The sequence below is a fragment of the Hevea brasiliensis genome, chromosome 16, assembly GCF_030052815.1.
Source record: "Hevea brasiliensis isolate MT/VB/25A 57/8 chromosome 16, ASM3005281v1, whole genome shotgun sequence".
NCBI classification, from domain to species: domain Eukaryota; kingdom Viridiplantae; phylum Streptophyta; class Magnoliopsida; order Malpighiales; family Euphorbiaceae; genus Hevea; species Hevea brasiliensis.
The window spans coordinates 61508019-61535979 of record NC_079508.1 but is presented as its reverse complement, the minus strand read 5'-3'; the positions used below and the strand labels follow the sequence as shown (position 1 = coordinate 61535979).

Here is a 27961-nt window from a genome sequence, read left to right as displayed (position 1 = left end):
CACGTGGAATTTTGACAAAGAGTCCCTTTCTTAGTTTCCTGTACCATGCTCTTCTCACCTCACGCTTTTAAAACCAGACCCACCCTCTTCTCCTGTATTTTTCTCTCTCGCTTGTCGACGTGTAAACATATTACAGTTTCTCTCTGTCGTTTTTGGAGAAAAACTGCCGTTTCTACGAGTCATGGATGAGAACGCAGCTCATGCGGATCGTTTTCTCACAGAAGAAGAACAAATGTACATCCATGATGACTATACAAAGCAAAACGACGGCGAATGGCAAACGGTATCCTATCACAAGCGAAGCAGGAAGCATTCGAAACTCCCACCGCCGGAGAATTCCTCCGGCTTTCATTGCAATGGTATCACCGCCACTAGTCCGGATGTGTTCCGCTCCATTGAGCAATATTCTGAGGATCGCCGACAGAAAATACTCGAGGCGCAGCGAGCCTCCGCCGCTGTCGGTGAATATTCCGTCTCAGGGAACGGATCGAAGGAGCATTCCAATGACGACAGAGACAGCGATGCCGAAGCTCCTGGCGGAGGTGCCAACGGGGAGACTAAGAAGGTGAAGGCAAAGAAACCAAAGAAGCCAAAGGTGACGGTGGCGGAGGCGGCTGCGATGATCGATGCTGGTGAACTTGGCGCGTTTCTTGTTGATATAACCGTAAGAGTTAATAATTTGTGCTGTTGTTTGTGATTTTGAGGAGTTCTCTGTCTTGAGTTTTGTCTGTTGTTAACTATGTGATTTTAAATTTCGGACATGATGTGCTAAAGACAATTTCTACTTCTTCCTGAATAACTTTGTGTTTTGATGACTGTTGCTTTTATAGTCATCATATGAGACGCAGCAGGATATACAGCTAATCCGATTTGCGGATTACTTTGGAAGGGCGTTTGCATCAGTAAGCTCGGCGCAATTCCCTTGGTTGAAGACCTTCAGAGAGGCCTCAGTGTCTAAGTTCGTTGATGTGAGTTTTTAGCTTAAATCTCGCTACTTTTTATTTTTTTTTCTCACTGGCTTTCTCCTGTTTTGAATATTTTGCTGTAAAAAAGCGGATAATTCTTGGGTTCTTTTAGCATCTCAATGTTGGACTCTTTTTTAAATGAAGAAAAAGATGAATCGAGGCAAAAGTTGGTATCTTATGTGCTATATGTCTGTTCTCTCGGGCTCGAATTAAAAAAGGGTGACGGAGTCTGTTCTGATTTTTATATTTTCATAGCAAAATTTTAAGCATTTCCTTTCTGTGGTTAGAGATCACATATCTACTTGTTTGGTTTGCCCCTTTGATCTGAGTGATTTTCCACTTATCATTTAGATGTGTCCTTTATGTTTTTCTATAATTGGTTTACTGGATTTACTGAATTTTATTTTTAATTTTGTTTCCGGTCAGATTCCTCTTTCTCATATATCTGAAGATGTTTACAAGATAGCTGTGGATTGGCTTGGCCAGCGATCTCATGAAGCACTTGGGTCCTTTGTGCTGTGGTCATTGGATAGCATTTTTGAGGACCTTGCTAGTCATCAAGCAGCTGCCAAGGGATCCAAAAAAGTGTCGCAGCAATTACCATCAAAGTCTCAGGTAAATATCGATTTTCATGCAGTTGCATCTATTTGAAGTTTGCTGCATACCTAGTTTCCACTAAATTATAGGAGAAATAATATCTTAAAAGTTTAGGAAAGTTAGATTTGTGAAAAGAGAACATTATTTAACATTCACTTAGATGAAAAAGTGAATTCTGGTGTCGGATTTGACATACATGAGGCATACGACTAGCTGATCCGAGGTTATTATCTGTTGGTTATGTCAATGAATTATAATCATTTACTGCCAATATATGGTGTTTTCTTTTTCCAGAAACAAGGAAATTTCTATAACCATGTGTATTAGTATTGTAAATAGATGAGCATTCTTATTTTCTCTTTTGTTTACTGGTCCCAGAAATAAGGTTTACGCCGGAAAATCTAGATATAGGAGCATCAAGTACAGGAAGGTGTGGGATATTATCATATGATGGATAACTTGGAGAGACACGAACTTGTGGGATTTGGAGAATATATTGGATGACAGGAAATCTCATTCTAGATCTTTTTGATTTTCTAAATTTTGCGAATGGTCTGTTTTGTAGAGATCCTCATTGAGTTTACTTATATTGGCTCAACTTATGGTTTGAAAGATTCTGAGTTGTCAGCAGCTAGGTTATCTTTGCAATATAATTGATAATTTGCAATCACATGTAGATGTACTAATGCTTAAATTTGATCTAATTTGCCCTTGATATATCTAAAGACTTGCTACTGGTTTTTCAAAGGAAAAAACAGAACTAAGACATTCAATATCAGAGTGTAACTAACATCCAATGCTTTTTTTTTTTTTTTATGTCACCGCTTCAAAGATGATTTTAGATTTGAATATTAGGTTTTTTTGGCTTTTAAAGAGCTTGTATATATGTATTTTATATGATTCGCAATCCTCTTTCATGTTGGAAACATTGCAGGAAACTTTGCTTACAATTGAAATTTGTTTATGATTAGCACATCATATTGCCACTACAGGTTTTCACTGGTACACAGTTTTACAAGTTTTCAAGCTGCGGATGATAAGAAATATAGTGCTGATTATGGATTTTGCTTTTCAGCAAACTAATCATTTTCTATCTATACTATGGGAACCTAGGTAGCTATATTTGTTATTTTAGCAATGGCATTACGAAGAAAGCCTGATGTATTGATCAATTTATTACCAATAATAAGAGAAAATCCAAAATATCAAGGACAAGACAAGCTTCCAGTCACAGTGTGGATGATTGCTCAGGTAACTGGACAATTTAATGTTCCCAAATATATGAATTAGTCTCCTTGGGGCATGAATTTTAAATATATGAATGTGGATATTGATATGAAATTGGTCTTAAAATTAACTTAATAGCAAAAAATGATCCATATAATCGACATCAACTGGTTTGGGATTAAAGCTTAATTGTTGGTGGTGGTGTTGTTGTAGGCATCCCTAGGAGATTTGGTAGTGGGGTTGTACATGTGGACGCATGTTCTCTTGCCTATACTGAGTGGTAAATCAAGCAGTAATCCGCAATATAGGGACTTGATCTTGCAGTTGGTTGAGAGGTTAGACACCCTTGAGATTAATGCTTATGTCTTTTGAATCTATGGCATTACTGCATTGTTAAGTATTCCTTGGAGTCCACGTTCCCATTTTTAATTTGATTTTTATGTTCTCTTTTGGTTTATGATTAGAATTTTGTCCTTCCCAAAGGCACGACCAATTTTACTAAATGGTGCCATTAAAAAGGGTGAACGCATAGTGCCCCCATCAGCTTTTGAACTTCTGATGAGAGTGACATTCCCAGCTCCATCAGGTCGAGTTAAGGTGGGTATTTTAATGCAGCATGTGTAAATGGATAAGAGAAACTTGAGATCAGAGGCAATTTTTCATGCTTGTTTTACTATAGGCAACTGAGAGGTTTGAAGCTGTTTATCCAATCTTAAAAGAAATTGCTCTTGCTGGTTCCTCTGGAAGCAAAGCAATGAATCAAGTTACACAGCAGATATTGAACTCTGCATTCAAAGCTGCTGGAGAAGGTGGTGGTAACCTAAATGCATTGCTTGTCAACAGTCGATTCTTTCTGTCTATGACTATGTATCAGCGTTTAATTGGTGATGATGTTTATAGGTGTCCCTGACCTATCAAGAGAAGCTAGTGATGTTTTTATTTGGTGTTTGGCACAAAACTCTGAATTTTACAAGCAATGGGTAAGCATTTGGTGTTATCTATGACCTCCTCTCTCTCTCTGTATTTTATTTAGAACTTGGACTTGTCTATTGACATACGCACAATTGACTTTTGTTGTTTGTATGTGATACTGTTTGGAAATAGGACCTGTTATATCTGGGTAATCTTGAAGCAAGTGTAATTGTTCTGAGAAAGCTGTCTGATGAATGGAACGAGTACTCTGTTAAACATCCTAATCTCGACTCATTGAGGGAAACTTTAAAGAGTTTCATGCAGAAGGTAACATATTTTTCTTAGTCTAGACAGAATATGAGATGTTAGATTAGTGCTGGATGAACACAAACTCAACATTGTTTTTCTTTAACACAGAATATTTCATTTTTGGTGCACTGTAAATAAGTATTTATCACCTGTCAGTGCCAATATTTTCTTAAGCAACCTGGGGATGGCACGTACCTGATATAATCCCTATATGGGAGAAGACATAAGCCCTGTTTGGCATTGAGTTTCAGATGCTAAAACTACTTTTCTAAATAAAAATACCATTTTAGATGCTGTTGAGAAAAACATTTTTAAAAAAGCTGTTTTGTTATTTTAGTATTTTTATGACTAAAACTGATCAAATTTAATTTTTAATTATTTTTTAAAACTCTTTAACTAGTTTATTTTAAAAAGTGATTTTCTCAACAGCAATGTCAAACAAGCCCATAGTTGGCGATGGGGGAAATGGGCTTGGAAGGCAAAAGAACTTCATATACAACGTTGTTGACATTACTATTTGTTGAGTTGGGCATTCCAAAATTTATTTTGATCAATACCATATTCCTTGTCAAAATGATTCCCCACATTTAACTATTTTGATGGTGCACCTGATCTGATTGACATTTTCACCTAGTGCTGTTGATCGTGCGTAGCTGGATGTTGTTAATTTCACAACTGTAGCTAACTTTTTTAATTTTTATGTTTCTGAAGAATGAGAAAGCATTGGCAGAGGTAGAAGATGCTGGCCACCAAGCATCATTAAGAGAAGCTGACAAGTATTGCAAGGTGATTTTGGGACGGCTATCAAAAGGCCATGGCTGCATTAGGACCATGTTATTTTTGTCTATTGCATTGGCTGTGGGTGCTGCTATCGTGTCCCAACGTGCAATCTTGGGATTTGTAGAAATTTTGTTTGCAGTATTCAACGTACCAACTTTATAAGCCCATTCTGGAGATTGGAGAGGATCATCAGCAGCCAATGGCTCTCACGAGTGCCGTTTATCAAAGTATAGCCGGGTTAGTTCAGTTCCTCGAGTAGCTTATTGTGAAGTGGGCAGAGGTGAGGATTATAACCCATAAGAAATCTAAGGAGTAGGAGGAGGAGCAGAAGCAACAATAGTAGCGGCCGAATGGAGCTTCCTAGTGGCGGTAACAGTAGTGGTAGCAGCCCAAGTTAATTGGCTTACGTATTACAGAGTGTTGTGTGTTGTTTAGGGCTTCTAGCTGGGTTAACCTGTTTATCCTCTATGAGTAATTTATAGTGGTTTGTGCGTGTTAAAGTTTTGAACATGAAAACGATTTTTTTTTTTTTTAATGAAATTCGCTGTTATTGCTTTTCTTCACTTCCTTAGGGCTATCCATTAGTCGCTTATCTATCATTTGTCCGTGGGTTTGACATAGTTTTCTAGGAGAGAAATTAAATCAAGCCACGTCAAATTAACTTCATAGTTTGATTTGGCTTATGAGAATATTTGATTTGAACATAATTTATTTTTTTACTTGAAAATTATTGAACCGGATTCACATTGAGACTGCCTATTTACAGTCCTAACAATATCAATTAGGTTAAAACTCCTGCAGTAAAAGAGAATTACGAAAATCTTTACTAGTAGTTTACTGGTCCGTTAATAATAGTCGTAGTCGTTGTCGTAGATAATACCTCTAGTAGCTTCGGCTTTCCTAAAGTAAGGAAATTTCCGATGTTGCCCTTAGGAGATCTTAGATGGCAGATTCGCTTCCCAATTATCGTCAAATTAGCCAAAATAATGAAATTTGAGTAATAATTAATTAATTAAATTGGTACATGAAAAAGTTGGCGATTCAATCAAAATTAATTAATACACCATGTTCTCTCACTTGCCCTGCCCTCAATTACAACAGTACACTCATTCTTTTCTCCATTTTTAACCCAAAAGTGCAACTCTCTTTAAATATTATCCAACAACCACAAGCCACATGGATGGTAAGGATGTAACCGTATAACCACCTCATCCAGAGTAGGGAGAATGAGCTTTCCAAACTAAAATTGACCTATGATTAGTGGAGATAGTGGCAATTAGACATGATAAGTACCAATTCGAAATGAAAAATGAATCGAAACTAATTTAAATTTCTACTGCATGTACATCTAGAAATCCAGTTTTAACTAACTTGAAGACGAAGGTTTTCTTGATCAATTACTTCATCTTCCTGTAGATTTTAAAGGACACAGCTCAATCTAGATTGAAAAGTGCTGCTGATAAGCATTGAAGTGATAAAGCCTTAGAGGTCAGGTACACGACTCCGTTCTATTTCCGTTGTATTTCAGCATTGCTTCTTTTATTGAATGTGATATTGGAGGGAAATGCTGTATATGGAAAGAAAGCAAAAGTGTTAAAACTATTTTGTTCTGTCTCTGCATGTTATGCTGCTTGCGTTTGAGGCTATTCTTCAGGTTTCTTCTACTAGAAATTTAGTTGTTCAAAAGCTCAATCTTAAGATTGAATAAACGATACACATGGATTGGAAGGAGGAAGAATAGCTGTAAAAAAGATTGAATAAACGATATAAAATTCGGTATGGATTAACCACCAGACCTTCGATCATTTTATGGGCCTACTTGATCATAATCACATGTTAACTTTCGGACCTCATCTTCTGGGCCCTGCAAAATGGTGGGTTCCATATTATTTAGTTAGAACATGGAGATAAGGTAAGGGTCCAAGGGTCCAACAAATTCCTTCAATCCCTTAAAAAAAGAGAAGAGCCTAGGGGTAGCCATTTCATTGCAAATTGCTCAGCTGCTCTATGCGCATCAACTTTTGGACTTTTGGTCTGGTATGGTAACCCTTTTCTAAATTTTAATTCGTATAATTAAATGTGAATAATTAATATCATTAACTTCAGTTATCCTTCATTAACATTCTGCGTGTTTCTCCAACCCTGGGATGAACTTTTCAAAAATAAAAAGAAAAAGCAAAGGCATGGATAGGGACCATGATCAGACCACTTTAATTACAGTGGGGCTCCTAGGTCACTGTCAAAGTTCCCCTAATTTGTTCCTCTTTCTTTCTTTTGGATAACTTTTTCCTTCTTTCTTCATCATTCCTCGAGCCTAACTTTGATTTTTTCAAAATAGAATCCCAAGTGTCCCCCTTCTTTATTATTATTATTTTTTTTAGTGCATGAACTTGAATGAATATAATTGATTATGATGATACAACCACAAAATTGTGCATTTGACATCATACCAAAAATTCCCTCATAGCTCCATATTGGTAAGATAGGATAAAAGAAGATGCTAAATTTTTATTAATTTTAATAGTAGATTAAGAGACAAGCAAACCTAGGGTTTTGGGTTGAATTATTCATTTCAATTTATACTGTAATTGGTGCCCAATTTCTGAGTTGCAGACTTGCAGAGGCTAATAGCAAAAATTAAAAACTAATCAAGAAAGATGGGAGCGTCCGTCTGTCTTAACGGTGGTATTGCTGGTGGGCCCTTCCATATTCTATGCAAAGCCTGGCCCACCAATCCACTCCTGAGTCTTGTTCCTGTCCGGGGTGGTGGGCCATCTCCTGGTGCGGCCCCAAATCAATTCAAGTGGGACCCGAAAAGTGTTTGGTGGCAATGATAACCTTATTCTAGTATTCCTCATAAAAATATAACCTTATTCTAGTAGATATTTTGGACTCTAATTCCAAATTCTTATTTTTCAAGTCAAATTAAAAAAAATTCTGCATCTTTCAGTTTAGATCATTCTTTTTGGTCATTCCCACTCTATTAATGTGATGTGTCTATTTGAAAATTATAAAATATTTTCACGTATCAATTTTGTCTATGTTAAATTATCAAATGTATAATTATGGGATAATTATAATCGAGATAAATGCTTAAGAATTGAGAATATAATTAATATTTAAAATTTGGAATTAAAAATGAGCACCTTTCGTTGAGTAACTCATTAATTTTTGCTCAATTTATTAAGCCTTTATAATATAATATAGAAACACCATAAAATTGATAAAAAAATTCAACATTTTAAAGTGGGAATAGAAATTAATATCCACAAAGTTTTGGAAGTTTTAGTTAATGTAAGTATATAACAATAAAAGAATTCTCAGATAAACCAAAATCTCAATCTCAGGTGAAGCATAAACCTGAAGAGTGTTACCTAAATGACACAACTCACAATATAAAATGCGTTTATATAAAATGTGTTTAACATACTGTTTAATGTAAATGAAATAGCAACATTCTGAGGAGAGGCATCTCTGGCTCTTCTTACAACAACAGAAACATTATTCGTTGCTTCTTAACATCTATCTCCCTCTCTTGGTAAATAACAAAAGAAAACCATAGCAGCTAGCAACCATGACTGCCAACAAGTTTGCAACCATGCTTCACAGGAACACCCACAAACTCACTGTAATTCTAGTCTATGCAGTCCTTGAATGGATCTTGATCATTCTCCTTCTCCTCAACTCTTTCTTCACTTACCTTATAACCAAATTTGCCGACTACTTTGGACTTAAACCACCTTGCCTGTGGTGTTCCAGGGTTGATCATGTGTTGGAGAGTGGAAATGATACCAACTCTTATAGAGATCTTGTATGTGAGGCTCATGCCACTGAGATTTCCAAGCTTGGCTACTGCTCAAATCATCGACGGCTGGCTGAAACACAGAATATGTGCATGGACTGCTTGGCCTCTCGGCCAAATCATAATGATGAGTCAATAGGAATCACAAGAAGGATTGCTTTCATTTCTTGGGTGAGCAGGCATTCACTTGAAAATGGTGACAAGATTCTCAGATGTTCTTGCTGCAATGAAAATTTGAACAATCTCTACTCTCCTTCTTTGTTGTTTAAGCCTTCTTGGAAGGCCTTGAGGTGTACCCAGAAAGGAAATTTCATTATAGAAGCAATAGATGATGATGATAATGGAAATGAGTGCAAACTACTAAGAAAACCAGATAGTTTTGCACATTACACAGAATATAGCAATGAGATTGAGAGAAATGATGGAGAAGGACATCAAATGCTTTCCGATGTTGGAAGCTTGGGTGTAAAAGATTCTGCAGAGGAAGAGTGTTCAGGGTCTGAATCAAGCTTAAAATATGATGAAAATGAAGCAAATGAAGATCAGAAAGCACATATTCCTTGCATTAAAGAACAAGAATCCTATGGTATGAATTTTGTTCATCGATCTTTTGACGACAAGATCACCCAGCGCTGTCTTGGAGAAGACTGTTCGCTTGAAATCATCGACCTGCATTTTGACAGAAATCTTGAGTGTGGATTTAATCGCTTAATCCCTATTGAATTGATTGATTCATCGACTTCTGAAAATCATGGATCTTTCATTTTAAAGGAAGAAGATATGGAAAAGCATGATGATGATCAAAATGAAACTTTTGATTATTCTTTACAGAATGAAACTCAAGTCAAGGTACAAGAGAACAAAGAGAAGCCAACTTCTGCAGACGTTGTAAGTGTGGTGATAAATATGGATGATGGACAGAAATCTTCGGTTTTAGAAGAAATCCAAAATGATTTGGCTGGTGAGGCATGTGAACAAATTATAGCCATGCAAGCTGCTCAAACTTTATCCATCAGTAGCAGCATTGTAGAAGTAGCAGACTCGAAAGATCCTAATGACCTTCCAGGTGAAAGAATTATTCATCTATAAAAGTTCATAGTGTTTAATAAATTTTTTTCCCTAGTTTGTCTTCTCTACATTTACTTCATGAACATTTTTTTAATTATCTAACCAACATTGTCCAAATATTTAACTAAAAAGCAGCTCAGGAAGAAAACATGGATGACTTCATCTCGGTTGATCACACCAAATCTAAGTCCATAGAACTGTCTGATCATGCAACCGATCAGCCCCAAGCACAAGAATCAACTCCATTGCCCTGCCTGCAGGAAGATGTCTCTTCCACAAATAGCAATGGTTCAGAAATTCCTAATGCTTCTGAATCATGCATGCACAATGAATTTGGTAAACTTCATTCCACATCTATATCTATTCTGATAATCAATCCCTCAATTTGACACACAACATACAGCAAAGTAAAATAAAAATGGAAATATAACGCAAGTTTGCTTTACTAGGTCCAAGAAACAGAGGAAAGACTTCCATAGAAGAAAAAATGATTTCAGATGACAAGAACCAGGAAGCAATAAGCCAACCTTCATCTATGCGTTCAGAATCTATTGAAGCGGAAGAAGAAAAATTCCCTGAGACACCAACTTCTGTTGACAGTTTTCACTACTTGCACAAGAAACTACTCCTGTTCGAGAAAAGAGAATCAGTAACAGAAGAGTCCTTAGATGGAAGTGTCACAAGTGAGATGGAAGCTGGAGATCCACTTCAAACTGTTGAAAAGCTGAAAACAGCTCTTAAAGCTGAACAAAAGGCTCTGAATTCTTTATATGCAGAACTGGAGGAAGAGAGGAGTGCTTCTGCAATTGCAGCAAACCAGACAATGGCTATGATAAACAGACTACAAGAAGAGAAGGCAGCAATGCAAATGGAAGCACTGCAATACCAGAGGATGATGGAAGAACAATCTGAATATGACCAAGAAGCTTTACAACTTTTTAATGAGCTCATGATCGAGAGAGAAAGAGAGAAGCAAGAACTTGAGAAAGAGTTGGAAGTATATTGTAAGAAGGTTTCGGATTATGAGGCCAAAGAGAAAATAAGAATGATAAGAAGAAGCAGAGATGGAAGTGTGAGGAGTATAAACTCTTGTGCTACTTGTAGCAATGCAGAGGATATTGATGTGCTATCTATTGATCTTAATCGTGAAGCAAGGGATGAAGATGGTAGCTTATATGGAAACCAAGACAGCAGTAACAATAATACTCATGGTGATGAAGTAATAAATTTGGAGGAAATAGCACTAGATTGTGTGCAGCAAATAAGTGCCCTTGATGATTCACTGGCAGAATTTGAGGAAGAGAGGCTATCCATTCTAGATCAGCTCAAGGCATTAGAGGAGAAGATACTTGCTTTGCAGGAAAATGAACACAGTGAGGATGGAAGCTCAATGGAGCATTCCTTAAGGTATAGTGCAAAAGGATATGATGAAAATTATGAATCGAGCACTCCAGAAGAAAATGAGATTTCACATGAGTTATCAAAGGATAAACATTATACTGAGACGAAAACAATGGGTTTCATGGCAAAGAGCCTCCTTCCTCTTTTGGACGCTGCTGATAATGAAACTGAAGAAGGTTTTATATTTCAAGAAAATTTGGCTCCTGAAATTGCTGAAATGGAAAATTATTCAGTTTCCAAATTTGAATTAGAAAACAAGAAACTAGCCCTTGAAGAGGAGGTGGATCATGTTTATGAAAGGCTGCAAGCTCTTGAAGCAGACAGGGAATTTCTAAAGCATTGTATGAGTTCAATAAAGAAGGGAGATAAAGGAATGGATCTTCTCCAAGAGATCTTGCAACATCTGCGTGATCTTCGGGCAGTGGAACTCCGGGTGGGGAACATGGCTGATGATCTTCAGGAGTGAAATTGCACTTGAGAACTAAGATGAAGATAAGGTAACATTTTGTTTCTTCAGTCTTTACCATGTTACTCATCCCAAGCTGAATAAAAAATAGTTTCAAATACTGATATAATTAGTTTGTTTTGAGGATGCAGATCCCTTTCTCATGGGTTAGCAGGGACCTCAAACTAAAATGGAGGAAGTTCGAGGAACTTTTTCTGCAGAAATCCAGGAAAACTCTTGATGGAATGGGGAATTCCTGGGCTGTTTTGTTTGAATTGGTGGATAAAATTCAGGCTATAATACTGAAGTCTGCCCAAGTTCTAAATGATCTCTTTTGGGTTTACTACAAGAAAAGAGTCAAGCCCAAATTTTGCAGTATCTCCTCCAGGGTGCCTTTTTCCAGGCAAAGGACAGAGGAGTGCTATCTACCTGGTTTGAGTGTGTAGGTTTGATCACTTGTAACTAAATAGTTTTCCACATTTTCTTCTTATTCATTTGTTCTTCAGAAGGGAAAGATTTCAAGGCGGAAGGGGAAAGGGAAGAAGGGTAAACTCTTACTTCTCCTAGTTTTTGGGTCATTTATATCATGTGTTGTAGTAATGTATCAATATTTGTGGGTATTAAAGTTTATGTTTGCTCTTACACTTTGCAAAGAAATTGTGAATTCAATAACTTTCCACACTAAATAGCAGAAATTGCAAACATGTGAATTTTGCATTGGACAGTGAAAATTTCTTGATTAACAAACTCCTAGAATCATTTTATTTCTACACATCAGCTTCAAATGATGGAATGTTTCCGTGCCGGGTAAGGGAGTATACGTGATGTACGAAAATCCGCAAGTATACGGGTCGTCTCAAGTAATAAAGTGATGAATCAAGTATCGTTCCCACGAGGATTTGCTGTTTGATTACTAAACTATGAATGAAGCGATTATTTGGGCTAATGATTAATGAATAAATGGTAAATGTAAATGAGCAAGGTAAATTGATTAATCTAATTGAAATGGGTAAAGAGCAAACAAATAAATTCTAATTCTAGTTCGCAATTAAACTAAAATTAACAATGAGTAATTTAAACGAAAGTCTAATTATGGTAAAAGTGATTCCAGAGTTGGAGGTTTATGCATAAATTAATTGGGATTTGTTTTGGGCATTCCAATTTTTAGGGAAAAATAGAATTTGAAGGAAATTGATTCTAAATCCCTTTGATATCTTTTTCAAGCAAATCAAAGTGTATTCTAAAATAACCAAACCTACTTTCGTATGTATTTGATTACTTTAAAACCCATTAAGTTTTGTAACCAATAATTAATTCCTCTTAAAGTCCTAGTTTATTTCTAAATCTAGGTGATTTTAAGTTCCCATCCATGATTACCCATCAATGACTTTCACCTTTCGGTCCTTCAATCAAAGATTAACACAATACCCAATGGGTACCACCATTAGGCAAGTAAATCAAGCACACAAGGAAGGAATCAAAACTCATATTCATATAAAATAAGGAAATACCCAGTCCAAATCCACAAATTAATCTAAAACAGATTTCCCAACTCTGAAATCTAAAGAAATTACTCACTCATGATGGTATTTACAAGAAATATTGATGGAAGAATAAAGAAAAACATGACAAAAGGACTGAAATAGGAAAACCCAGGTGAAAGAACCAAGGTCTCTGGTTTCTGGAGCTCCAAACTCGTGCAGCAGCTCCTCTTCCTAGAGAGAATGGCGTCTTCTCTCCCTCTTTCTATATATTTTCTTTTCTTTTTGTTTTTCCTTCCCTTCCTCTTATGGCAAAAAATAAGGAAATGATGAATTTATATGGTCCCTAAAAGTTGCCCTAAAAGTAAATAAAAGACAAGGAGTGAATAGGAAATGAGGTGTAAAATTATCCAAGTTAGCAGCACTATTCACGTTCTGGGCATTCTGCTTAGGGTTCGGCTTAACCCTAAGCAGCTTCTTAGCAAATTTTAGCCTCTGGTCGCACTGTCTGCTTAAGGTTAAGCAGACCTTCAACAAATCTCGACAGACTTAGAGTAAAATGGATTTTTCTGCTCATGCTTGACTTGTGCTGCACCTTAAGCATTGCCGCTTTACCCTAAGCATGACCTTAAGCAAAGTCTCAAGCAAATTTCGGCTAGTTTGCTCTTTCAAGGCTTGATTTCTTCAACTTTCCTCCATGCTTAAAGAACTTCAAATCTCTTCAAATTATTTCCTATTGCACTCATTGATCTTCGATTTGCCACAAAATCCTATCAAAACAACAAAAATTACGAAAATCAAATATAAAGTATCTAAAATTAACAAATAAGATAAAATAAAGCTAAAAACATAAAATATACTAAAATATGAGGGCAAAATGGATGCAAAACTATCCTAAAATGCCTATATGAAATGAGTGTAACAAATTCCCCCAAACTCAAACCTTTGCTTGTCCTCAAGCAAATTAAAACAATTAATACAATTTGGGGTACCTTACCTTAAATTTATGAAAATTACTTATCCAAACCCTCAAGCTTACCTTTAGCCACCAACAAACCATATACCCACTTTCAAGATGCAAAGAATTCAATCCTTACCAAAATTATCACCGCTTAGCCTTGGGTCAATTATCCATATCATTAAACCCAAACCAATCAATCACAAAGAATAATCATGCCTAAATAGACTATAGGGTAATCCATAAACTAAAGTGTTCCAAATAATGATGGAAGTAAATGAATGTATTAGTGATATCACAATCCCATAGGCAATTCTCCTATTCCAATCTCCACTAATGTAGCAAAACACTATCAAAAGATCAAAAGGACTTTCAAGGGTTGTAATGGGGCTAAGGGGGTGATAATGTGGCTAACAAGAAAAGGATAAAAGTAACAAAATATGAGAATAATCAAATTATTAAAAGATCAAGATACAAAAAATTTTTTATTTTTTATTTTTTTATTTTATTATTATTATTTTTTTTTTTTTTGAATCAAATGGGGGAAGGAACTTTACAACTATTCACCAATGCTAGCATATAATTTTGAAGCTTTTGGAGGGACTACATAGATAACATTGACTTTGAATTATCCCTTTCAATTCACCCCCAAACTCATTTCTTTGTGTACTTGGGTAGTGAATTACTTTACATACCATAATTGAATTTGCTAGCCTCTTTTTTTTTTTACTTTGAATCACTTCTCCCAACTAATTATTATTATTATTATTATTATTATTATTATTATTATTATTATTATTATTATTATTATTATTATTTTAAGTGTATCTATCACTCAAAGAATTATTCTCATGGAGGGTAGGTAAGTGTTTGGGTTTATGGCTAGGCATTGATGTGGGTTCCAAAGGAGTAAGAGAGATAAATGTAGGCTCAAATTGGTTTCAAAGGGAAATTTTGAAGTGAGGTTGGCTAAGGCTAAAATATGGGTTTAAAATTCAAAGAATGCCTATATCATTTCTTTTTCAAGTGTATGCTATAATTTCGCCTTGAAAGGTTTAGAAAGATTGTTCTAGGATTGGTGAGACATCAATTAGCTACTTCTCACCTTAAAGTTTTCTCTAGGCACTCAAAGTCAATGCAATTGATTGGGTGGCCCTTGGCTAAGAAGATATAAACTAAGGCAAGAATCTAATAACTTTGCACCTATCTAGAACTTTCAATCCATCAAACCCTTCTAAAAGTAAGCTCAATTGCTCTTCAAAGCAATTCTCAATCCTCTAAGGAGAAGGTAAAAAATTATTTTTATGATATGCATGATCCTAAAGTGAATGCATAAATTAAATTAAAACTAAGTGTAATCTATATGAAAACTATATGCAAATGTATGTGTATGAGTATAAACATGTGCGTGGTATATGTATAAGTATATGGATTATCTATATATGGATGAATGAAATGCAATAAATGAATGAAAGAAAATTTTAAAAATTTTGCAAAAATTTTGCCCTTACCCCCAAACTCAAATGAAACATTGTCCTCAATGTTTAAAATGAATGCAAAGATGGGCAAAATTGTGTAAACTAATCAATTAATGGAATTTATACAATTGGGGATTAAATCAATATAAGGTCAAGAATTCCAAAATTAGCTCAAAGTGATATTAACAATGAAGCTTTAGAGAGAAAAATGTGAAAAGGTATCCCAAATGTATGAATTGACACCGCTTAAGATGTTGCTTAACCTGCTGCGTAGGGTAAAGCGGAAGCATAAGCATTGGTAACATACCATAAGCTTAAATGGTGTAAGGGAAGCTGTTACCTGCAGCTGATGTGGAACAGGTGTGGCTCAAAGAAAATTTGTGCAACTCATCAATGTTAGCAAAATTAGGATTGAAGAAAAGATAAAGTGCAAAAATAATGTGCAAGAAGATGAAAAAGTATAAAGAAATAAGATCTAACAATTAAATCAAAAATTAAACCAAAAAGCATTCACAGAGTAACTATGTCCATAGCAGAAAATAAAATAAAATAAAGTAAACTAAAGTAAACTAAAGGAAAGAAGTGCAAGTATAATCATAAAAACTAATTACCAAAGTATTACAACTAGTACCAAAGTTCGAAAACTAAAATAAACAGATTACAAAATAAACTTAAAACAGAAATTAAAACTGCTGCTACTGATCAAGCTCTGCTATCAAGTCTTTGTTCTTTGCATCGAGTCCGCCTGAGTTCTGCAGAGGTTCATTGTGATCCAAGCTTGAAGGTTCAAATTTTACGTGAGGTCTTTCTTTTCTTGAAAGATGGCTTGGCCCCAATGATTTACGTTGTTGTAGTTTTGGGCCTGTTTGTTGTAAAGCACCAACATTTGAATTTGGTGTTGCTTCTGTTTCTTTTTAAGAGATAAAAATCTCTTTTTAAGTTTCTTTTCTAGCTTCTTCTTTTGGTTAACCTGCTGCTGACCCATGGTTTCAATTTTGATTTCTAAGTTTTTCAAGGTAGCAAGAATTTACGTGTTGTCGGTGAAGGAGCAGATGGTTGGATGAGTGAAACTTGTTAATTTGGATTCCAAGGATCTTAAAAGGGATAAAATGTCTGCTGAAAACTGTGGGGTAGTGGTTGGTTGTGGTTCTGCTGGTGTAAAGGTAGTGGGGTCTGTAGTACCAGTGGTATCGAGGATCTTTCTTTGTAGCAGTATAGGTATGGCCTATTTTCTCACAAACATCCATATGCGACAACATTGTCTTTGTCTATATATGATTCCCAGTAGCGGCAAGAATTTATATAGACTAGCATCAAAGCTAAATGAGTTTGCTATAGTAGTTATATACCCCCCAAAAACTATACTACCTTTAGTATGCTTTGTGACAATTTGGTGCCAATGAGTGGCTATGAAATGGGCTGTGCTTACTTGTTTTCTCTCCTTCATGCACCACAAGAGAAACAAGTCACCAAAGACCCACAATCATCATATCGTGTCCCCTCCCTAAAACAGTGTAAGAAATGAACCTATGGAGGTATTTCAATACATGGTCAACTATCCTAGAGGCTTTTGCAGTCCTCTGTCTATAATAACCCCCAAAAGGTGCAATATCCTTCCAGAATTGAACAGGGTCATAAACAGTTTGCTGCCACTCAATGTTTTTATATCCTGAATCCTGAAAACCAAAAATTGCATTCATAGCAGCCATGTCTAACTCCCTATCAATTCCAGCACATCGAAAATATATCATATCTTTATGTTCAGGCACTGTTGGTTTGAAACTCAGCCTTAGGGAACTCAAAAATTCCAGGGTTAGATCCTTGTACACTGGTTCCCTAATTTTAGCAAAATCAGTCCAGCTAACAGCATTCAAATAGGCAAATACAGAGTCATAAATGCCTAATTCTTTCAAAATCTGCTCATCCATATACTTGTTTGCCAAAATAGTTTTAGAAACTAATTTCTCATAGGCCTTTTTCATATCCATATCCCTAAAAGCCAAGGTAATGGAGAAATTACCTCCTCGATATTATCTGCAGATGATGCAGGTGCTGGAGAGTGTAAGGGAGACTGAGGTACTAGTGTTTGGACCGCTGGTGCTGTGGTTTGCGAGGAAGACCTGGTCCTTTTGCTAACTGGTTCAGAGGACGGCTGAGGTGGAGAGTTTAGGTCGAAAGGAACAAAGGGTACTCGTTTCCTTTTTCCGACAAGGGTTTCTTTGGGTCTACCTGCGGCCCTTTTTGTTTTGCCTTTTATTTTTGCTTGAGTAGGCGCAGGTTCTGGGGAATGGGTGTCGAGAATTGGTGTTTCATTTTGCGGCTCGGATTGCGGCGAGAGGGGAGTCGGCGGAATGAGAGGTGGTATTTGGCTTGGGGGTAGTGGCAGTGACTGAGGTGGTGGCGATTGTGGTAATGGTAGCGTTTGTGGTGGCGGTGACTGAGGTAATGGCGGACTGGGGCTGGGGTTAGGGTTTGTGGGCAATGAGGATGGAGTACCCATTTTAGGTCGAAATTTGCTGAGTTTGGGTTTGTGGGAAGACCACATTTTAGTTCTTACCATTTTAATGAAAGGAAAGAAACCGTTCGGCTTCCTGTAAAGATTGCCGGAAGAAATGGCGTGGGAAAAGAAGTCGACGAGGTTTATCGGGAGTGTTGGCGAGGCTTTTAGAAAATTTGGCGGACATCTTAGGCTATTTTAAATTGTGGGGCAGACTTGTTGTAAGATGGGCCATGCTTGGGGTTAAGCATAAGGTTCAGCAGAATTTGCTTAAGACTCTGCTTGACAAGCAATGTCATCAGCAAGTTTCAGCAGGTTTTGGGAAAAATTGTGGTTTTGCTTGCCAAAAACAGTCCACAAGCTATGGAATTCTATCATGACCCCCAGCAATTTCCAAATACATACAAACACCATAAAAATTGAGGGATTTAAGTTCATCATCTCTTAGCACTCATCAAACACAATATATTCATTTAGCTTATGCAAGCATTTTTCAATTTAGGCACCAATTGTGACTACCTTTTTGCACATTCAATGAAATGGTCTCCTTTCTAAACTTATACCAAAAACATATTTTCAGCAGCATTTGAGACAAGTTCCAAACATTCAAGAATTGCAGAAAAAACATAGAAATTGACCTTTTTAGCAGCATGAACAGTAGCATGAACAGTAGCAAAAATCTACAGATTGCAAAAAATTAGCAGCAATTCAAACAAAAACATGTAAATTCCTAACAGACTACAAAATTATATATACACTAAAAGGTAAAACCTAACAAACACTATTTTTGCACTTCAATAAAGCTCTCATCAGTCCTAAATATCAAAATTGATCCTCATCCAAGTTGTATATCACAGAATTTACACAAGATACAAAATCAAGCATGTGCTATCAAGTGGATTGCAATATCAGTAATTTAGCATAAGTTTAAAGGTGTTACTGTTCACAAGCACTGGATAAAGTACAGAATGTTGCTTATACTTGCTTCCCTTCAATTCTTTGTTTTTGCCACAAGTGTAAACTTGCCCAATCTTCATGAATGGCCTATAAAAGATAAACAAATGTCACTTTTGAGATTAATGAGGGTGAAAACTGAAAGTGAAATGAAATGGAAAATTAATGAACTATAAAAGGATACGCTTGGGTTGCCTCCCAAGAAGCGCTTGTTTAGGGTCTTAAGCTTGACCTTCCACTCCAATTCTAAGCATCCTTGATTGGGGAACTAAGCCATGAAACCTCTACAACCCTTTGCGTGGGTTCTCCAACAATATAATGCTTTAATCTCTGCCCATTAACTTTGAAAGTCCCTGAGGTTTCATTGCCTATCTCAACAGCTCCATAGGGGTATACCTTTATAACAGTGTAGGGTCCTGACCATCTTGACTTTAATTTTCTCGGAAATAACCTTAACCTAGAGTTGTATAGAAGAACAACATCACCTTCCTGAAATTCTTTCCTCCTAATATGCTTATCATGCCATCTCTTAGTTCTTTCCTTGTAAAGCTTGGCATTTTCATAAGCATCCAGTCTAAGTTCCTCAAGTTCATTTAGTTGCAGCATTCTTTTTTCTCCTGCAGTTTTTAAGTCAAAGTTCAGTGTTCTTATGGCCCAATATGCTCTATGTTCCAACTCCAAAGGTAAATGACAAGCCTTCCCATAAACCAATCTAAATGGGGTAGTTCCAATAGGAGTTTTAAAAGCTGTTCTATAGGCCCAAAGAGCATCATCTAACTTTAGTGACCAATCTTTTCTTGAACTATTCCTTTGTTTTTCAAGAATTCTTTTCAGCTCTCTATTGGAGATCTCCACTTGACCACTAGTTTGTGGATGGTAGGGTGTTGCAATCTTATGCTTCACTCCATATTTTTGCAATAATCTTTCAAATTGATGGTTGCAAAAATGAGAACCTCCATCACTTATAATGGCACGTGGAGTTCCAAATCTTGTAAAAATGAACTTTTTAAGGAATTTAATCACAACTCTTACATCATTAGTTGGAGATGGTATAGCTTCAACCCATTTGCTCACATAATCTACTCCAACTAAAATGTATTTGTGTCCTAAGGACGATGGAAAAGGTCCCATGAAATCAATGCCCCACACATCAAATAATTCCACTTCTAGTATATTTTGGAGGGGCATTTCATCTCTCTTTGAGATATTACCCATCCTTTGACACCTATCACATGCATTTACAAACTTCCTCACATCCTTAAACATGTGTGGCCAAAAGAACCCTGCTTGAAGAACTTTTTCTGCAGTCTTTGTCGCACTCATGTGACCCCCATAAAGTGAAGAATGGCAATCTTTGATAACATTCCCTATCTCCTCATCAGCTAAACATCTTCTAATCAGCCCATCTCCACATTTCTTGAACAAAAATGGCTCCTCCCAATCATAATCCTTCACATCAAAAAGAAATTTCTTCTTTTGCTGCCATGTTAGATCAGGTGGAAGGATTCCACACACTAGATAGTTCACAAAATCTGCATACCAAGGGGTTTTTGCATTCATGATTACTAACAGTTGCTCATCAGGAAAATAATCATCTATTGGGGGTTCTTTTCCCATATTGTCTCCTTGTTCTTGCCTCAATCTAGATAGATGATCCGCTACCACATTTTCTACTCCTTTCTTATCTTTAATTTCCAAGTCAAACTCTTGAAGGAGTAACACCCACCTTATCAATCTAGGTTTAGCCTCTTTTTTCTGAAGGAAATACTTGATAGCTGCATGATCCGTGTATACTATGACCTTAGACCCCACAAGATAGGACCTGAATTTATCTACTGCAAATACTACTGCCAAAAACTCTTTCTCTGTAGTAGAGTAATTTATTTGAGCATCATCTAAGGTCCTACTTGCATAATATATTGCATACACCTTCTTATCTTTCCTTTGTCCCAAAACAGCCCCAATGGCATAATCACTAGCATCGCACATTAACTCAAAAGGTAATGACCAATCGGGTGGCTGCATAATAGGAGCAGATATCAAAGCTTCCTTTATCCTGAGATTTGTTGGAAGAGGTTTCAACTCTACCTTAGGTGCTTCACCTTTTTCAAACTTTGATGATGAAGTCGTTTCTTGCTTCAAGTTCCCAATCTTTTCAATATCAGCCATAGGCAATGGTGGATTTCCTTCCAAAATTGTAGCATATTCTGCAGCTTCCTCAATCTCATCCCCTTTTTTGATGTTATGAACCAAACAAGCTTCTAAGGGATCTTTAGGATGTTGCTTTTTAAGCATTATCTAACCTCTTCATCTATCACATCAACTCTCAAGCATGAGTTTGAATCATCTTTCTTTTTCATTGCTTGAAACAAATTGAATTCTACTTTCTCTTCCCCAACTTCTAATGTAAGCCTCCCATTTTTTACATAAATCACAGCTCCAGCAGTAGCAAGGAAAGGTCTACCAAGAATAATAGGAATGTGTACATCCTCCTCCATCTCCAATACCACAAAATCCACTGGTATGAAAAATTTTCCAACTTTCAGAGGAACATTCTCAACTACCCCAATTGGAAATTTAATAGACCTATCTGCTAACTGTAGTGATATGGTAGTAGGCTTCATTTCTCCAATCTTCATTTTCTCATAGATAGATAATGGCATCAGACTAACACTGGCTCCAAGATCGCATAAAGCCTTATCTATACTGATATCCCCAATGTGACATGGTATGGAGAAACTCCCAGGATCTTTCAGTTTGGGTGGAAGCTTATTTTGCAAAATAGCACTGCTTTCTTCCGTGAGAGCTACAGTCTCAAATTCCTCCAATTTCTTCTTGTTAGATAAAATCTCCTTCAAAAATTTGGCATATGAAGGCATTTGTGCTAAGGCATCAGTGAAAGGAATAGTCACATGCAAAGACTTCAATACCTCCAAAAACTTCCCAAATTGTTTATCCAATTTTGCTTTCTGAAACCTTTGTGAGAATGGTAAAGGTGGCATGTAGGCTTTAGGTGCAACATATTTAGGTTCTTCCTCTTTGCTCTCCCTCTCCTTACTTCCTTTTTCTTCCACTGAATTTTCTTTCTCAGCTTTAATTCTAACTTCAACTTCAGTTTGTTCATCTCCTTCTCTGCTTTTCTTTTCTTCAACTTCCTCTTCAATCTTTTTATCTCCATTCTCCAATATTTTTCCACTTTTCAATGCAATAGCCTTGCAATGCTCCCTTGAATTTTCTGGTTGGCTAGGAAGCTTCCCAAATGCTTTGTTACTTGAAGAGCTAGCTTGTTGAGCTATTTGATTCTCTAACATCTTGTTGTGTGTTGCCATTTGATCCACTTTAGATGCTAATTGAGAAATCATTTCTTGTTGACTTTGATGGCTCACAAGTAGAGTTTCAATCATAGATTCCAATCTAGCTGTCTTGTCTAGTTGTGCTTGTTGTGGTAGAGGTGGAGCAGGTACATTTTGAGGTTTAGAAATTCCAGGAGGGGGACCTCTATTCTGCTGAAAATTCTGATTTTGCCCTTGTCTACCTCCCCATGAGAAATTGGGGTGGCTTCTCCATGCTGGATCATAAGTTGCAGAAAATGGGTTACCACCTGGTCTTTGATTGTAGTTCCCCACATAATCCACTTGCTCACTTGAAAAATCTTGATTTAGTGCAGAAAAATCTGTGCACAATTGACATTTGCAGCTCAACTTCTCTTGAATTACTAGAACCTCCTTTGAAGAATCTACTTTCATGCTTAGCTTGTCCATTTTCCTTGTCAAAGCATCAAACTTAGCATTAATCATATTCATGGCATCAAGCTCAAACATACCAGCTGGTTTCTTGATCTCATTCCTCTCACAACTCCATTGGTAGTTGTTATAAGCAATTTTATCAAGAGCAGAAAAAGCTTCATCTTTAGATTTCTCCATAAGGTCACCTCCAGAAGATGCATCAATCGTACTTCTAATGGCTGGTGAAACTCCATTGTAAAAGTGTTGAACAAGCATCCACTTAGGAATCCCATGATGTGGACATCTCCTTTGCAAATCCTTGTACCTTTCCCATGCTTCATACAAGCTCTCATCATCTCTAGGTTTAAAAGAAGTCAGCTCATTTCTCAGCTTAGCTGTCTTGCTTGGTGGAAAATATTGAGCTAAAAATGCTTGAAAAAGTTCATCCCATGTTGTGATAGAACCCGGTGGCAAAGAATGTAACCACTCTCTAGCTCGGTCCTTCAGAGAAAAAGGAAATAATCTGAGTCGAATTGCATCATCAGAAACTCCATTTATCTTCAACATATCGCTGATCTCAAGAAAGTGTGCTAGATGCACATGTGGACTTTCACTTGGATTTCCTCCAAATTGTGCTTATTGTACCATTTGACAGAGTGCAGGCTTCAGTTCAAAATTATTAGCTTCTACTCTTGGTCTTGTAATACTTGGCATGAAATCTCCAATGTTAGGATAGGCATGATCTTTCACAGAGCGGTTGTTATTGTTGTTGTTGGCCATTTCTTTTTGTAATTGCTCTTGCTCTTGTGCTCTTTCTTGTTGTTGTTGAGTTTTAATTTCAGCTTTTCTCCTCTTAGATTCTGCTCTTAAAGCCTTTGCTGTCTTCTCTATTTCTGGGTCAAAGAATAAATTGATTTCTTCACTTTTTGTCCTTCTCATAAAATAAAGCACCTGAAAAACAAAAATAAACAAATTCTCAAAGTAAAATGGTAAAAAGAAAATAAAATAAAATGCCCAAATTAACCAAACAAAGAATTATTCAATATCAAACAAAAAAAAATCAAATCCCCAGCAACGGCGTCAAAAACTTGATGTACGAAAATCCGCAAGTATACGGGTCGTCTCAAGTAATAAAGTGATGAATCAAGTATCGTTCCCACGAGGATTTGCTGTTTGATTACTAAACTATGAATGAAGCGATTATTTGGGCTAATGATTAATGAATAAATGGTAAATGTAAATGAGCAAGGTAAATTGATTAATCTAATTAAAATGGGTAAAGAGCAAACAAATAAATTCTAATTCTAGTTCGCAATTAAACTAAAATTAACAATGGGTAATTTAAACGAAAGTCTAATTATGGTAAAAGTGATTCTAGAGTTGGGGTTTATGCATAAATTAATTGAGATTTGTCTTGGGCATTCCAATTTTTAGGGAAAAATAGAGTTTGAAGGAAATTGATTCTAAATCCCTTTGATATCTTTTTCAAGCAAATCAAAGTGTATTCTAAAATAACCAAACCTACTTTCGTATGTATTTGATTACTTTAAAACCCATTAAGTTTTGTAACCAATAATTAATTCCTCTTAAAGTCCTAGTTTATTTCTAAATCTATGTGATTTTAAGTTCCCATCCATGATTACCCATCAATGACTTTCACCTTTCGGTCCTTCAATCAAAGATTAACACAATACCCAATGGGTACCAACATTAGGCAAGTAAATCAAGCACACAAGGAAGGAATCAAAACTCATATTCATATAAAATAAGAAAATACCCAGTCCAAATCCACAAATTAATCTAAAACATATTTCCCAACTCTGAAATCTAAAGAAATTACTCACTCATGATGGTATTTACAAGAAATATTGATGGAAGAATAAAGAAAAACATGACAAAAGGACTGAAATAGGAAAACCCAGGTGGAAGAACCAAGGTCTCTGGTTTCTGGAGCTCCAAACTCGTGCAGCAGCTCCTCTTCCTAGAGAGAATGGCGTCTTCTCTCCCTCTTTCTATATATTTTCTTTTCTTTTTGTTTTTCCTTCCCTTCCTCTTATGGCAAAAAATAAGGAAATGATGAATCTATATGGTCCCTAAAAGTTGCCCTAAAAGTAAATAAAAGACAAGGAGTGGATAGGAAATGAGGTGTAAAATTATCCAAGTCAGCAGCACTATTCACGTTCTAGGCATTCTGCTTAGGGTTCGGCTTAACCCTAAGCAGCTTCTTAGCAAATTTTAGCCTCTGATCGCACTGTCTGCTTAAGGTTAAGCAGACCTTCAGCAAATCTCGGCAGACTTAGAGTAAAATGGACTTTTCTGCTCATGCTTGACTTGTGCTGCACCTTAAGCATTGCCGCTTTACCCTAAGCATGACCTTAAGCAAAGTCTCAAGCAAATTTCGGCTAGTTTGCTCTTTCAAGGCTTGATTTCTTTAACTTTCCTCCATGCTTAAAGAACTTCAAATCTCTTCAAATTATTTCCTATTGCACTCATTGATCTTCGATTTGCCACAAAATCCTATCAAAACAACAAAAATTATGAAAATCAAATATAAAGTATCTAAAATTAACAAATAAGATAAAATAAAGCTAAAAACATAAAATATACTAAAATATGAGGACAAAATGGATGTAAAACTATCCTAAAATGCCTATATGAAATGAGTGTAACAATACGCCCAAGCTGGAGCAAGAAAATGTTAGTATAAGACTCAGATGGCAAACTACAAAATCTTCCAATGATGACAAGGCTAAAACATAGAACTATAGCTGCGGAAAGATGTTACAAATTATGATAACTCTTGTTTGGCGTAACTATAATGTTCACAGTAGTAATACACACTAATTAAAAGTTTTTTGTTTGAGAGAGACAATATATGGAATACACAGAAGTGCACTCCACAAATCTCGAGATCCAATTATCCACTAATAAATTGTTGTTTAGAATTCTCTCATATAATCCAACTTAAAATAAAAAAAAGAAAAAAAGAAACTATGGCGACCAAAAAGAAAGCCTCCAGCTCCCAAACCACAAGAAATTAAATCAAATAAAGCCAAAATTACCTCTTTAATTCTAAGTGACGGGATAAAAAATCTGCTTAACTGAAAACTCAAATAGCATTGTGTGTTTGTAGTTTTTTCTCCAGAATGAACAACAATAGAAGGAAAGTTTAGCTGGTTAATGGCATCTGGAAAGCCCTGAGTCTCAAAACATGGACAACCCCACCTTTTCCAGAGACATTATTCAGATAATTCGCAGTGTAGAAATGCACGCCAGGTGCATCTGTCCATGAGTTCAACACTCTATGGCTAGAGGGTCTTTCACTGTAGCTGCATGTTTTAAGCCTGTTTTGTCTTCTCTACAATCAGGGACATTGTTATGGTTATACCCTAAACACTGAACTTCACTGATTGACCTTCCAACTTTCTTCTCTGAAGTGAAGTCAAAAGCTGTGCCTTTAACCGGCAAGAATTCACCAGTTGGAATTGAGTTCTGATCCACAGGCGTTATTTGGGATCCCTATATCTGAACCAAATGCTCCAGCACATTCCCAGAGTTGACCTGCTAAATTCCAATAGGTGTGCTAGGCTAAGTTGATTGGAGTAGACTAACTTTTGGGCACCGCTTCCATATCCAACCGCAATGAATTACTCGAAATTAGTGTACAAGTAGCAGTTACAGTAACTCCTCCAGGATATCCTGGTTTCAGGAACAATTGCATAATTAGTTGCTCTGTGATAAAAATGCAAGTAAAAGCAAGACAATGAATAACACCTTCCTCCCCATCATGACTTTCATACTTGAAGGTAATATATGGTTGTTCTCCACATTTTCTTCCCCAACATCTCACACAACTTTTGTCAAATCCCTTATTACCACCTGAAGAGCAATCCTGAGAAGTTATTAATCATATTGAATTGCTTAAAAAATCAAGGCCTAGACCACCTAAGGACTGAACTATCTTAGTTGCAGAACCTACGAAGCTGCCGGATCCAATTTCTTGTATTCACCAAACCCTCACAGGCAATAGTTTAAAATTCAATAAAGCTACAAATCTTAAATCTTAATGAAGAGAAAAAGTGATTGACACGCACAAACATTTGGTTGATCTATAGATTTATGAAATGAGTGAGAATTTTAACTTTACCATACATGGAGATTGTTTGGCCCATTGTTTACAGCCAAAGAGTAATCGATCCCATTGAGGGTGAATTTCCCCTCCTTGATTCTGTTTGCAACCCGACCCAAAATGCAACCAAAATAAGGTGGATTTCCTTTCTGATAAAAAAAAATTCAATTGATCAAAACAATTACGGTTAGAAATCTTCAATTTTGACAAGATAAATGAAATTTCAGCTGTATCTTTGAAATTCCCAAAAACATAAATCACCACAATATATGTCATTAGAGAACAGGAAACCCGGTTCTCTCAAAAACCAAACAGAACAGGTTTTTGCTTGACTAAAAACTGACCATATTTGCTTCCAGAGTCAAACCCAAGAAAAATATCATCAAGATTGCCTACAGAATAATCCATAAACCGGGAAAAAACAAATTATCTTTTCCTCCAACAAATCACAACAAAATTTAGGGAAAAAAAAAATAGCTTGCTAGACATAAAGATACTGAGAGACAAGAAAGAACCTTGTTTGTCAGGAACGAAGAGGGAAGTAATGGTGGCGCCATAGTTAGTGAGGTGAACAAGAATGGTTCCATTGTTTAGTTCAAAGAGTTGGGTTTTGAGGTGGTTGGTCAGTCATGGTTTTCCTAGTTATGAAAGAAGCGCATCTTAGTATAAATCGTTTCTGCACATACAAAGGGAGATGATGTCTATGAGTCGCGTGGACTGCGAAGTTCTAAGAGGTTTTTTCGGATTTTTGAAAGATTACATAGTAATTAATATCAATAAAAATATAAAAAATTAAAATTAATCTATTTAATCATCCCAGAAAAACTTTTTTTTATCCGTACAAAAGATTTTTATGATAATTAAAGAATTAATTAAAATTAATATATTGAATAACAGTATTCAATTGCTTTAAATGTGGAATTAATTTTGTGTTATGTGTGATGTGTGCGTGTGTTTGTTTTTTCAATAGCTGTAGATTATTGGGTTTTTCCATTTGAGTGGGACTAATGTTTTTGACTTTGGGGAATAGATGCGGCTTAAATCCCAATAGCTAGAGTTGGTCCCCCAACTTTCACTTTTGATTTTTATGCTTTTCTTTTTCTTTTCCTTATCTTACGCTGTTATGCTTTTCTTTTCTTTTTTTTGTCGCAAAAAAAAACACATATACATATAAAAGTACAAGAATTTTTATATTAATAATCATATTTAGATAATTATTAATTGAATAAAATT

At 36.2% G+C, this 27961-nt stretch overlaps 4 protein-coding genes and 1 non-coding gene across 5 annotated transcripts; 3 read left to right on the top strand and 2 right to left on the bottom strand.

The window, feature by feature from the left end:
• The first annotated feature begins 61 nt into the window (after nt 1-61).
• Nucleotides 62-5353, top strand: LOC110635618 (uncharacterized). The gene is made up of 10 exons (XM_021785036.2): nt 62-664; nt 831-968; nt 1392-1580; nt 2676-2813; nt 3003-3124; nt 3254-3386; nt 3469-3598; nt 3690-3769; nt 3894-4028; nt 4722-5353. Exons 1-10 carry the CDS (start codon nt 182-184, stop codon nt 4950-4952), a joined length of 1779 nt encoding a protein of 592 aa, XP_021640728.2. The 5' UTR covers nt 62-181; the 3' UTR covers nt 4953-5353.
• A 2806-nt stretch (nt 5354-8159) lies between these two features.
• LOC110635612 (myosin-binding protein 3) lies at nt 8160-12148 on the top strand. Its single transcript, XM_021785025.2, has 4 exons — nt 8160-9658; nt 9796-9996; nt 10110-11558; nt 11659-12148. The coding sequence occupies exons 1-3, from the start codon at nt 8365-8367 to the stop codon at nt 11525-11527; spliced, it is 2913 nt and encodes a 970-aa protein (XP_021640717.2). The 5' UTR covers nt 8160-8364; the 3' UTR covers nt 11528-11558; nt 11659-12148.
• A 5126-nt stretch (nt 12149-17274) lies between these two features.
• LOC131174683 (extensin-like) lies at nt 17275-17923 on the bottom strand. Its single transcript, XM_058138453.1, has 2 exons — nt 17444-17923; nt 17275-17283 (listed from the first exon to the last, which is right to left on the bottom strand). The coding sequence occupies exons 1-2, from the start codon at nt 17921-17923 to the stop codon at nt 17275-17277; spliced, it is 489 nt and encodes a 162-aa protein (XP_057994436.1).
• Nucleotides 17924-22885: 4962 nt separating this feature from the next.
• On the top strand, nt 22886-22992 carry LOC131175051 (small nucleolar RNA R71). Its single transcript, XR_009145211.1, has one exon. It is a non-coding gene; the product is annotated as a small nucleolar RNA R71 (small nucleolar RNA).
• A 2498-nt stretch (nt 22993-25490) lies between these two features.
• Nucleotides 25491-27352, bottom strand: LOC110635613 (uncharacterized; the record flags this gene model as incomplete). The annotated part of the gene is given in 9 exon segments (XM_058138452.1): nt 25491-25731; nt 25734-25813; nt 25816-25911; nt 25914-26158; nt 26160-26298; nt 26374-26491; nt 26752-26877; nt 27062-27120; nt 27244-27352. Coding segments are annotated over 9 exon segments (1032 nt in total), but the record flags the coding sequence as incomplete, so codon positions are not given.
• Nucleotides 27353-27961: the final 609 nt, after the last annotated feature.

Excerpts from the sequence above, each read along its gene's own strand:
- LOC110635618 (XM_021785036.2), top strand. The coding sequence starts at position 182 with ATGGATGAGAACGCAGCTCATGCGGATCGTTTTCTCACAGAAGAAGAA. Across the intron at positions 2,814-3,002 it reads CAGTGTGGATGATTGCTCAG|GCATCCCTAGGAGATTTGGT; the intron begins GTAACTGGACAA and ends GTGTTGTTGTAG. Across the intron at positions 3,387-3,468 it reads CTCCATCAGGTCGAGTTAAG|GCAACTGAGAGGTTTGAAGC; the intron begins GTGGGTATTTTA and ends GTTTTACTATAG.
- LOC110635612 (XM_021785025.2), top strand. The coding sequence starts at position 8,365 with ATGACTGCCAACAAGTTTGCAACCATGCTTCACAGGAACACCCACAAA. Across the intron at positions 9,659-9,795 it reads AGATCCTAATGACCTTCCAG|CTCAGGAAGAAAACATGGAT; the intron begins GTGAAAGAATTA and ends ACTAAAAAGCAG. Across the intron at positions 9,997-10,109 it reads ATGCATGCACAATGAATTTG|GTCCAAGAAACAGAGGAAAG; the intron begins GTAAACTTCATT and ends TTGCTTTACTAG.
- LOC131174683 (XM_058138453.1), bottom strand. The coding sequence starts at position 17,923 with ATGGGTACTCCATCCTCATTGCCCACAAACCCTAACCCCAGCCCCAGT.